Source organism: Diorhabda carinulata, chromosome 2, assembly GCF_026250575.1.
Source record: "Diorhabda carinulata isolate Delta chromosome 2, icDioCari1.1, whole genome shotgun sequence".
In the NCBI taxonomy this organism is placed as follows: domain Eukaryota; kingdom Metazoa; phylum Arthropoda; class Insecta; order Coleoptera; family Chrysomelidae; genus Diorhabda; species Diorhabda carinulata.
Window position 1 is genome coordinate 22,696,180 of NC_079461.1, and position 12,651 is coordinate 22,708,830.

Here is a 12,651-nt window from a genome sequence, read left to right on the forward strand (position 1 = left end):
TTCATTAACGTGTACATACAAGTTTAAAATAATTCTCATAAAGCTATAAATTGGTACAAATAGTCGAAACAATATTATAGATGGAATTTGATAGGTCCCTTTTGAAAATTCTTCAAATGCAAACCAATAATTTGAAGCTAAAGTTAACAATTATGATTGTTTTACGTTTCTCAGCAAGTTTTATCATAGAAATAGATCAAGCAAGATATCAGCGAAAGTATATAAGTTATTCAATTTTTTTTATTTCAGAGTTTCACGGATTCGCCAGAAACTTCATTTAGAAGCAATGGTTCTAGAATTTTGGGAAATACTTCACCTATACATGCTGCTACCCCTCAAATTTCTCAACAACCAATCATGAGTATGGAAGATGATGAAATCTCAGATCAAGAAATAGTGAGTTATTTTACTTTTTTACAATATACTCGGTACCTATATCTGGTATCCTTAATATTATTTCAATATGGTTTTTATTATTCTTTTCATAACTCTGAGTTGCAAAGCAATGAATGATTAATTTTTAGAACCAGTTGGAAGATCATGGTCATTTCAAATCTTTATCAAGACTCTGGGAACATCTTCCTCACCTTGCAGTATTTATGAACTACATACTATCCAATTCTGATCCACATGGCTTGATGTTTTACCTTCTGACTGACCTTTACAAAGAAGGTAATGCAAAGGAGATGAGAAAGTGGGCTTTCGAAATTCATTCCTGTTTTCTAGTACCTGGAGCGGTAAGTTCATATAAAATTAATCGAATAAAAAAATTACAGCTTAGTAAACAAGATTAATGAATCATTCCTAGAAGAAGAAACTTAGAAGGTATGAAAATGTAATATCAATGAGATATTCAATAGAAATATCGTCGTTAGTAACAACCATTTCTTCTAATGTAAATTCATGTTATATTAAGAAAACTATTAATGTGGACTCTTTTTTAGTAGGAATACCGTAATTAATAACAACATTGACTTCTAATGTAAATTCATGTTATATTAAGATTAAAAAGAAAAAAAAATTTAACGCAAAGTGCAACCAAATGAAGACAGAAATAGGAGACATTCTATAAATATGGAAACGATATTACTCAAGTAAATATGATAGTCCTACATATAAAAAGAAAAAGTGGAGAAAATAGAAGAAACAACCAAAGAATGAGTTAAAAACACGATAAATAAAATAAAAAAAGAGAAAAGTTGGTATAGACGATACAATAATATTGGATATTATAAAATGGATGGCTAACGATATAAAGAAGTAGCTGTGAGAAATATATAAAGAAGCTAAACATAAAAGATTCAGATACAGTGAGGAACAATGTATACACGTACACAAAAGTTGAGATCAAATAAGCTGCAAAATTACGGTTTTTGGGTCAAATTTCATTCAAATTCTATACTAAAATTTCGAAAAAAGATTTGAGAGTATTTATAGAACATAAATTAAATGAACAATTAGCTTTTCTGTCTGACAGACAAACAAGCAATAATATATATGTAACCAGAAGATTTATAGAAAGGAAAATCCAGAAAGGAGAAGAATTATATCTAACATAGATCTGAGAACCCCTTTTCATGTTGTAGATAGACGTTTAAACCCTTTGCTCTTCATTTTGGTCTTGGGTAAGATAGTTGAAAGACTTAAAAAAAAATTTAGAACCAGTTATATGTAAACACCATAGTTAACTATGTCAAAGAAAACATTTTGGAAAGAATATTGACATATGAATGTTTATACAAAATCGTCACAGAAGATGGAGAAATGAATGCAGAATTAACAAAGCTAATAAATTAGCAAGAAGGTACAATTCAATAAATTAAACAAACCCAAACAAATAGTATGTGTAATAATTATTCTTCCAGTAGCACATTTCAGAAAGCATGAAACTAAAATAGGGAAGAATCATCAACAAATACATAAGGGAAATAACAAGGCAAACATATCAATCAAATGTAAAGGAAAGAAATATATTGGTATATGTAGTGTATAATTAGAATGAGTCAACAAAAAATGAACAACAAAATGATCCAAGGAAAAATCAAAGAGGAACAAAGAAGACAATGTACTAGGTAAAAGAAATTTGAGAAAATCGGGGGAAAACTCTGGATAATATAAATCATGGAAAAATAGGTAGAGGAGGACATAGGGGCCAAATGTGACACCTAGCAGGTACAACAAGAAGTAGTTGAAAAATATACTTATGTAGAAACGATCAAGAAACGAAAAGAAATGAAAGAATGATTTTCAACTCTTGGACATGTAAAGTATTGTCGTCACCATCTAACTTATAGAAATAGCCTTCCAAAAGAAAGTTAATTCTACAAATCTCAATTAAAAAAAAGTTTCGAAGCTTGCTACGTATGTTTATTCAATTTTATTAAAAATATCTAAAATACGCCCAAATTATTAAATTGGTCATAAATATGTAGATTTTATATTTTTTATGGTTCACTAAATTGAAGTAAAACTGAATCACATTCCTCTACAACAAACAATTTTTTAATACTCTCACTCTCACTAACTTTTTTCGTGCTAATTATTTTGATATTAATTTTGTTCTTATATTTTTAGCCTCTCAGGTTGAGTAATGTAGATGAAAATATTGCTCGAGAAATAGATGAGGTACTTACCAGAGAATACGACAAAGAAGAAATTCTTCGTAAAATATTCTGGAAAGCAAGATCTCGTGCCAAAGAAGAACTTACCAGACAATTGGCAGATTTTCAGCAGAAACGAACTGCTGGATTAGGTACAATTTATGGTCCAACCGATGCAGCTTTGGCTGAAGTGTATCACGATAAAGCTAAAGAAACTAAGTTGTATGAAACATTATTTTTAGAAAAGTTGGATCCTTATTTGGAAGAGATCGAAAAGGAGAGTTATGATATTAAACGTTTTTATATGGCGGCTGCATTAACGACTGTCCTTACTAGAATATTTCAGATCCGTCCACCCGCTGTACATGCCTTGGATAGGTGCCCTACTTTTGTTAACAAAGAAAAATCATTTAGAACCAAATTTATTGGAAAATATTCTAGAAAGGTGAGGTTTTGGAAATATTAACGACTTCTAAGTAGAAACAAACCCATTTTCCCCATTTCTTTATGTATCGAGCAGCAATAGTTTTAACTGCTACCAAATTTCTGAAATTAGATTGAACTGGAAATCTTTAAAATAGCTGCAACAACATTTTTTGCTAACTCTTTTGTACAAGATCACACTCAAATATCTTCTTTTGAAGATATCTCTCGCTGCATTAAACAATTACAGTTTTACTAAATAATAATTAGATAATTGTATCAATCACAGAATATTTTAAATTTGCTACATTATAATTTTGCACTTTTTTGACTTTTCACCACGACAATATATATATATATATATATATATATATATATATATATATATATATATATATATATATATATATATATATATATATATGAGTCAAAACTAGACTTCTAACATCAGCTATTATTTTCCTTAACCCTCCGAATATTTTATTTTTTCTCATTATGTTTGTGATTTAAATAATTTGAAATATACGAAATTATTAAACCCACTACTCAATATCTATTGAACATCATCACTGTTTTATTTCAGTTAAATATTATGGGCCATCAATTTGTAGCACAACAATACTATACTGTGATATTTTGTAGCAACTGCCATCAAATATTATATGGAATAGGACCTCAAGGATACCAGTGCACAGGTGAGTGAAAAAAAAACCCAACAAAATATCTATTGAGGCATACTGTTTCAGGTTATTTTAAATATTTTTTTATAATTTTGTTTTATTAGCAATCAAAACTACATTTCTATTGGAGTAATCTCCAGTGATATGTCCTCTTCAACCATCTTTCAGGTCAGAGGGTCAGTTTATTTTGATCCTACTATGAGTTTGAGTCTTCTGTCCCTTTGGGGTCCTAAAAGTGAATGGAGTAGGGGAATGGAATGATTACAATTCTAGTCCATTGCAGTATTTTGTACTTTAAATCTTCGTGAAGAGATAGGTTTGAAATGAACCAGGGGGCGTTTGTACTTGTATGTGATTTACTAGCACATCCCCATAGCTGTACCTCATACATCCAAATTGGCTTTATAATGGTTTTGTTTGTCAGAAGTCTGTTTTCCAGGGCCAGTGTTGATTTTTTTCCTGGCAACCAATACAAGTATTTCGTTCATAAGTAAATTTATTTTCACTTCTAATGCTTCTAAATGTTCTTAATTTTAGATCTCTTCTGTTCTTTTAAAACTTTATCAAAATATGATATTGGCGCTGACAATTTGCTTATTTATATTGATCAATAGATCACCTTCATCATGAATATCAAAATAAAAATTAAATCCAAATAGAACTTTGTTCTCATTAGGAAAATTAATTTTTTCTTAGTCCTTACATCTCAATTAAATTATTTGTAGATTTATTAGAATTCACAAAATAGAGCTTTAAATTTTACTTAAATTATTTAGATCTTTTTTATCATTTATAGCTTTTGTGATCCATTTCTAAAAATTCATGTATTAGATTCCGTTTCAAGAATTTTAGAATCTTTATAATAGAATTTATGTTTTTTTGATATCTCATGGTTCTTTACTGCAGTTCTATTTTTTTAACGTATTGATGACCTCTTAGACTATTTGCTAAATACTGAGATGTTATATAAAATTAACAATAACAGAGTGGTATACAAAACCAACTTGGTCATCAAGATATTTGAATTTCAATTTATGTTATCCTAAGTCACAAAAAAGATCAGTGATAATAAGTTTGGCTGATAGATCTATCCAACTATCATATCCTGAATTTAGATGCTTAGCTATTCAAAAATCAAAAACTGCATTGAAAGAAAATAATTATCTATAAAAAATGATAAACATCGTTATCAAGAAAAGGATAAACAGACACTACAATCAATTAAAAAACAGAACAGAGGTGAAACATAAAAACATAAAATATTTTTCCTTACCATATGTACAAGGACTTTCCCAACAATTATCGAATTATTTCAATAAATATGATATTAGTATAGACAAAGGACATAAAACGTTCTCCAAATATTTCACTAAATTGAAATCTAAAACAAACTAAGTAATATTATATATCAAGCGCCTTGTATTGATTGTGACGCTATTTACATAGGGCAGACCTCTCAATATTTAGAAAATAGACTAAAAGGTCATCAATAAGATAAAAAAAATTAAACTGCGTTAACGAACCATGAAATATCAAAAAAACAAAACTAAAATCAAGAACATTTAGATGACTCCTAAGTTTTATTAACATGTACGTATCAAGTATATGGCTGATTTCTTCATTATGCACACTTGCTGAAGCACTAACTTTTATGTAATTTTTCTTTGTTTTTCTCTTTATTTCTTGCTAGGGCTTTTCTTCGGGTTCACTTTCCTCAAAACCAATGAATTATTCATTGCTAGTTGATGACATTCTTTTCAGATCTTGGTGATATCTGACATGTGATTGGTTATTGGGGTATAGTATATACGAGTATAGTATGCATGCTTTTGTAGAGCTGATTGTCTAAAATTTTGCATTTGTTGATGTTGTGGTAGTTGTTTGTTAAATATGATACACCCTGTATAACACTGTGATTTGAAAACACTGGTTGACTAATTTATACCTGGTCCGATAAGAGCAGGTATTCTATTCTTTTTAATCTTTTATTAAAGAGTTGGCCTGTTTTTGTCAATAACTGATAATTTATTTTTAATGGCTGTTTTTGTTTCTTTTTATTGTAGCAATATTGATAACAGCAGCGCAAGATCACTCTTTACACTATGAAATTCAAAATACGACTGTTATTCAAATTGTATTTATTTTTATGTAAAACTTGCCAATTAGATGTATCTCCCTTATAATCTCTGTAATTTATTTACTTGATAGTTTATAAAACTTAATTTGAACACATAGTTTATTGAATGCCCTAATATTTATTCATAATTATTCTTAATTCATATTTAATGAATGATAATTAGTATTTTATAATCTCTTATTCATAGTTTATGTGTAGTTGGTCATTTATTTTTATTCAAGTTTATAATACAAGATATTGAATTTTAATTGTTGTTCCAATAGTGGATTTGATTTTAAGTTCTTACTTTTTTTGAGTTATTTGAGTAGGTGAACTAGTATTCTATAAGCAGAGTGTGACAAGTGAGTGTGGCAGTAACAAAGCAAACAAATTTGTTTACCAGGGGCGATATAGGTTAATAATATAGTAATTAATAGATAAATTTGGAAAACGCCAAAATTTTAACTACAAATATATTAACCTTGATTTCTGTATAATTTTCAATCCCCGTTAATAATCAAACTTGGAATGAAATTGTCGCCAAGACCAAGAAGAAAGTGGAGCTGCCAGTGATTACGGAATAAAATGGAAGAAAAGTTCCTGCAGTGTTTTAGTTCTTAAACATATGCAGACGTTAAAGTACCACAAAAACATCCGCAACTGACCCTAATTTTGACAAATTGTCAACTTTTTATAGTTCTTCCTTATAAACCATACGAATAGCATTATTTTTTTCACAATTATGTTTCAATCTACTAACTAATCAAACCTTTCATATTTTTGAGGGAGCGCGCAATCTTTAACGTAACAAGTAATCCAGTTTCAGCAAGTCCGATTGGACACATAATTTCAAATTGTTGCAATTGCAAATTTGTTGCAAATTGGGGTAGTCCTACTATTGCAATGTGTTTTGTTCATAGTACTCAGTTTGCTGCTTCTGTCTTTCCGTCTCATTGTAATTAAATATAGGAGAATTCTTTTAAAGTGATAGTGTTTTATTTTTCTTTTCCTTTCACATTTTTTATTATTGAATGACGAGTATCGTCCACTATTTTCTGTATTTTTCAATTTACCTAAATCTCCTTAAGGTTTCTTTCCTTTTGTTCTTATATCGGGTCTATTTAATTCTTTCTTAGTTTTCCCCGTAAGAATTTCTGGAATCATTGGTGATAATCACCAAATGAACTCACTGTTTACTAGTGGTGTTCGATTTGTTTAATGATTACTAAATTTTTCATACGATTCACTGAATAGCTATTATAATTAATTTGTGAATTTGCGTCATATCATTTTTTATGGAGTATACATCCAATGGCTAACTATCATGACATAAATTTTCTACACTCTTTATTTCTCTTCCAGCTTGCCTTATAAATCTTCATCGACATTGTGTTCGTCAGTTTGAAGACAGTTGTCCTGGACCAATAACGAAAAAAGATCGTGGTATAATGAAGCTGATAGGAATGCGACATGATGCTAACGAACACTCTAGGATTAAGAAGAGTTCCCAATTTCTCCAAAGTAAGTTATTGTTGGTGTTGACCAAGATGTAATGGGTTTCTTCTCCAATCGTCTTGTTTGCTTATAATTTCTCCGATTGAATTTGATAGTCATAATTATATTGTTGGCAATTCTACTCGCTACACCAAAGGGGCTAGATAAAATTGACTGTCTCTTAATTCTAATAATAAATTCATGAGTTCAAACCATTATCTTTGCACCAGTAACTTGTTTTTTATTCTTAAATACAAGATTTTCATTTTTACACATATTAAAAGCAAATCCTTGATACAATAATTGAATTTGGAAAAACCCTATATACATCGATATAATAATTATCACATCATTTTAACAATTACCTGTTTTTCAGTGGAAAGAGACAGAAGGCAAGCCGAAGAAATCAATAGTTCAGATCTCAACGAAAATGGTAAGACATTTTCTACTTTTAATTTGATGAAAAGATGTAAACTTTTAATAGCAAGCAATTATTTTTCACTACTCAAATGAAATTTGGGTTTTAATTAAAATTACTGCGAATATGTACGATAAAACAAGCTTGCTATTAGATGACCATTATTTAAATCTTCATTTTATTGGACTACAAAGACTACGAAATTTAAATAAAAAACTACTACTAATATTCTTGCGATAAACACATTAATACTTAAATTGTTATATTAGCAACAATGATGTTTTAAAGGATATATTATTACTTTCAAACGAGACATATATGTACACTTGATTTATTGATGTGTTATTAGAGAGCTAGATAAAAAATGTGAAGAAAAATTTTTATTAGAATAAATTGTAAAAAATCAGACCATTATGTATGGTAAACATTATATGAGGGCTGCAACTTAAGATTGGAGATAGACAAATATTTATAGTTGTATAGATGAGGTTTTATTTTTTTCCAAAATATTATTAAAATCAATACACTTTTGCATGCGTTTTAATCAATTATCGAAGCATTTTTTCCATTCCGATTGACGTACTTCCAAAACATGTGATTTGAATGCATCAACCACTTTTTTCTTCAGGTTTAGAAAAACGTTGACCTAACAATTAATTTTTGATCTACAGGAATAAAAAAGAATATGAGAGCTTGCATTATCGATTTTATAGACATCTTTTGAAACACCGCGATTGAATTTTTCCAGCATTTCTTTGCACCAATCGACACGAACTTTTTCAGTGCGATTTTCAAATTGTGTAGTATCCCACGCAAACAAATCTTTTTTACGGCCAAATTTTCATCAGCCGATTTTGGACGACCTAGCATTTATATATGACAACACGTTCTGAGTACGTTGACTATTAAAAATGTCAAACTTTATGATAGTAACTCAAACTTTTGTATCCGATATTCTTCCTAAATGTCAGTGGCCAACTCATCCTACTGTACTGATAGTAGAGACCCAGAAGGATAAGTTTTTATTTTCATCAGCATTGGAACGTTAATAAAGTGGAGATATATCTGTTAACTGGCATTTTAGATATTCTGTCTTATTTATTGTTGATAGTAGTTTCTCTTATATTAATAGATGACTGAATGAGAACTTTTTCTAATAACAATCAATTAATATGCAGTATTGTATAAGTGTCTCCTCAGTTTTTTAATGCTCCATATTTTTCATGTTTCACCTATTTCTTTCATTTCTAATAATACTATAGGTCTTAGGTTGTTATTATCTTTATTATTAACATCCCTTATACGAGGATATATTGATATCTAGATAGCCTAGACCAGTTCCATGCATAAACAAAATATTGCGTCACCATAGCAACTAACAATAAATTATTAGAAGTGTCAGTGTAAATTTTGACGTCAAAAAATTAAACCTGAGTTACGCAATAAATTCAAAGAGAAAATATGTCCACCGAAATTGTGCAAATCGAAAAATTGCAGAGAGAAAGGGTTAAGAGGTAAGCAGATTTACAAAAATATACTTAATACTCTTGGTGATCAAGGTCCTTCGTATGCGACCGTGAAAAATTTGGACTGCAAGCTTCATAAGAGGTAAATTTTCCATTAAAGATGATGACCGATCAGGAACGCCAGTTTCTGTGTCAGTCTCCGAAAATATCGATGCAGTTCATGACATGATTTTATCAGACTGTCGAATTTGGCTAAAACGAATATCTGAAACACTGAATATTCCTTACGAACGCGTTCATCATATAGTTCACGTCAATTTGGACGTGAGAAAAATTGCTGCAAAATGGATCCCCAATTGTTTGAATATTGACCAAAAGCGTGCAAAGGTAGAAGCATCGCGTTCGATCTGTGCTCGATTTGAAAACGATGTGGATTTCTTAAATTATTACTATGGATGAGACTTGGGTACATTTCTACGATCCAGAAACAAAGCAACAATCGATGGAATGGTGGAAGATATCCAAAGGTGTTTTGTTTTTGCAGGATTTCGCCCCTGCACACAAATCTCATGTTGCTATGCAACAAATTTGTGATTTTGGGTTTGAATTACTAGAACATCCCTCTTATTCACCAGATTTGGCTCCGTCCGACTATCCTCAACTGAAAAAAAGTTTAAAAGATCGTAAATTTTTTTCCAACGAGGAGGTAATAAGGTGTGGAGGTCTGGTTTTTATTTTGAAATGTCTAGAGACGTTGCAGGTAAATTTATCCAATTATGAGGCGGAGTAATAAAATATTTTAACATTGAAATTTTGTTAGGTTATATAGTAGGCTAAGAATTTATCAATATATCCTCGTATGTATACCTTTTTGTTCAGAATTCATTCTCCCGTGTAAAAGGATTCGATTCTACTTTTTGAAAATTGTAGATTTTTCATCATTCATTTCAATTTTCCTGTCGTTTATTTCCTTCACTTCTTGTTCGTTTTATATATAATATATTGTTTTATTTTTGTTTATTTCCAGCCCCATTGTTTCTGCATTTTGTTCCAATAATATCACAACTTGTTATAACTCCTGCTTCGTTATTGATAATATTACAATTGTAAATGTTAGGCAATTAATTAATATTTGAATTATATTTTCTGTTGCCCAAAAACTACAGACAGATCTTATACTGGATCTACTACTAGTAGTAGATCAAGTACTAGTAGTAGATCTAGTACAAGGAGTAGATCTAGTAGTATTAGAAGAATAGATTATATCATTGTATGAAACAAATTGAAGAACTACAAAATGTACTAAATTTATTTCTTTAATTTCAGAGGTTTTTTCACATTTTTATATGAAAATTATGTAATAACTGTGTAAATTGTCATAATGTTTTATTATAAACAGATAATGATAAAAATTGTGGTTACAGCAACTCTAGATAAGGATTGATTAGCAAAAAATCACATATAAAGACATTCATAATAAAATTAGTTTGAAATGTTATAGTATATTTCAATGCATTAATTGGTTTTCATAAAATGAACATCATATTAGGTTCACACCTATTTATACGAGTACATATATGGAAAGTAAATGTTTACACTCTGCTATACCGTTTCTTTGGCTCGAAAGTAATGGATGTCGTTCTCTAATGACATTTTCTTATGGTTCACTTAAGGGTTTAGAATATACAGGGTTGAATAACAAAATGGAATAAATCCAGTTGCTCCATTATCAAGTAATTTTCCAGAAAATAATGAGACATGTTAATGTTTCATTCAAACATGACATTTTGTGAAGTAAAAATTTAACCCCCTCTAGATTACAGCTGCAACTATTAAATCTCCAAGTTGGGTTGTATGATAACACATTAAAGATATTTTTCAAATCTTATTCAAGAATTTAAAAGGAAAAAAATATAAGTTAAAATTGTGTGACTAGATATGAATCGAGACTTAAATCTATTTTTATCACATGTCACACAATATTTATCTTATAATTGGTGTAAAAAATTCTTACTTTTCTTAACTTCTTTTATCCACCAGAACTGGACAATATCTGACTAATAACTCACACATTTATGGTTACTAAGAAAATTCATAACAATGAGGTTGGTCTCAGAAGTACCTGGCCCAACAAAGAAAACACCAAAATTTTGGAAAAAAATAAATATTCATTTTCAACGTAATCTCCTTTTAGCTCAATACACTTTTCCCAGCTATGTTGAATAAATTTGATACCCTTTTTATAAAAATAGCCATTAACTGTCTACATCACCTCTTCATTGTTAAAAAATCTTTGACCACCAAGCCATTTTTTCAGGTCTGGGAACAAAAAATAATCCGAAGGGGCTAAATCTGACCAATAGGATGCATGGGGTAGCAAGGTTTAATTCATCAACATCAAAACTTTCTTCTTAGCCACATGGGGCACTTTTTGCTTGATTTCTTAGCTCGAACGTTGCAATAAGGTTGCATAACACTCGACGTCGATAGTTTTTCTTTTTTCAAGAAAGTCAGTGATAATTATCCCACACGCATCCCAAAAAAAACGACGCAATGACCTTGCCTGCAGATATAACGGTCTTTGCCTTCTTTGGAGCCGGCTGTCCCTTTTCAGTTCATTGTTTTGATTGTTCTTTTGTTTCGGGTGTGAAGTGATGAACCCACGTTTCATCTATGGTTATGAAACACTGCAAAAATTCGGCTTTATTTCTATGAAACATTGCCAAAGACTCGATAGAAACATTTTCACGACGCTGTTTATGTTCCATTGTGAGCAAACACGGTATCCATCTTGCGCTCAGCTTTTTCATGTCAAAATTTTTAGGTTAATATGCATGTACCGCACTTTTTGAAATGTCTACTATGTCTTCTAGCTCGCACACTTCCGGTCGACGATCACCCAGTACCGCTTTGTGGATTTTCTTCAACATTTCTGAAGTCGTCACCTCATAGGGTCGTCCGCTGCGATGGTGGTCTTCGCCAGTCTTACGGACTCGTTTAAACTCTGTTACACAATATTTCACTGTTGAAATGAAGGAGCAATCTCACCAAGAGTAGAATCTAGTTCAACTTTTATATTAGTTAGGCTAATGCCTTTAAAAGTATTGTATCCCATCACATAACTATGACCACTTTTTTCCATGTTTATAAATTCACTGAAAACGTTCGCTATTGATGGCTGCCAAACAATTACTAAACAACGTGGCGTCTTCAAACTTGAGACATATGCTGTATAGATTGTGTACTTTCTAACACAGTGGTATTTTTCAAGCAACTACCGTCATCTCTAAGTCAGGCCAGGTACTTCCATCTTATTACAAAAATTAGATATTTTTAATTTTTTTTTTGTAAATTTAATAACTTTTACTTCTTAGTTAAGATATTTTTTTTGGTTTTTGATCACTCTTCCAAAAGCCTCAGTAAGGAGAAAAGTTTAAATAAATTTCCGGTTCAT

The 12,651-nt window shown here is 30.3% G+C and overlaps 1 protein-coding gene across 5 annotated transcripts in view; it reads left to right on the forward strand.

The window, feature by feature from the left end:
- LOC130890798 (rho guanine nucleotide exchange factor 12) overlaps positions 1-12,651 on the forward strand; it is a 234,869-nt gene that overhangs the window by 66,696 nt on the left and 155,522 nt on the right. For all 5 annotated transcript variants that reach the window (XM_057795119.1, XM_057795122.1, XM_057795120.1 and 2 more), the window contains 6 exons: positions 250-396; positions 525-737; positions 2,575-3,045; positions 3,607-3,718; positions 7,182-7,340; positions 7,690-7,746. In XM_057795119.1, the coding sequence (XP_057651102.1) occupies positions 250-396; positions 525-737; positions 2,575-3,045; positions 3,607-3,718; positions 7,182-7,340; positions 7,690-7,746 (1,159 nt within the window). The remainder of the gene's footprint in view (positions 1-249; positions 397-524; positions 738-2,574; positions 3,046-3,606; positions 3,719-7,181; positions 7,341-7,689; positions 7,747-12,651) is intronic.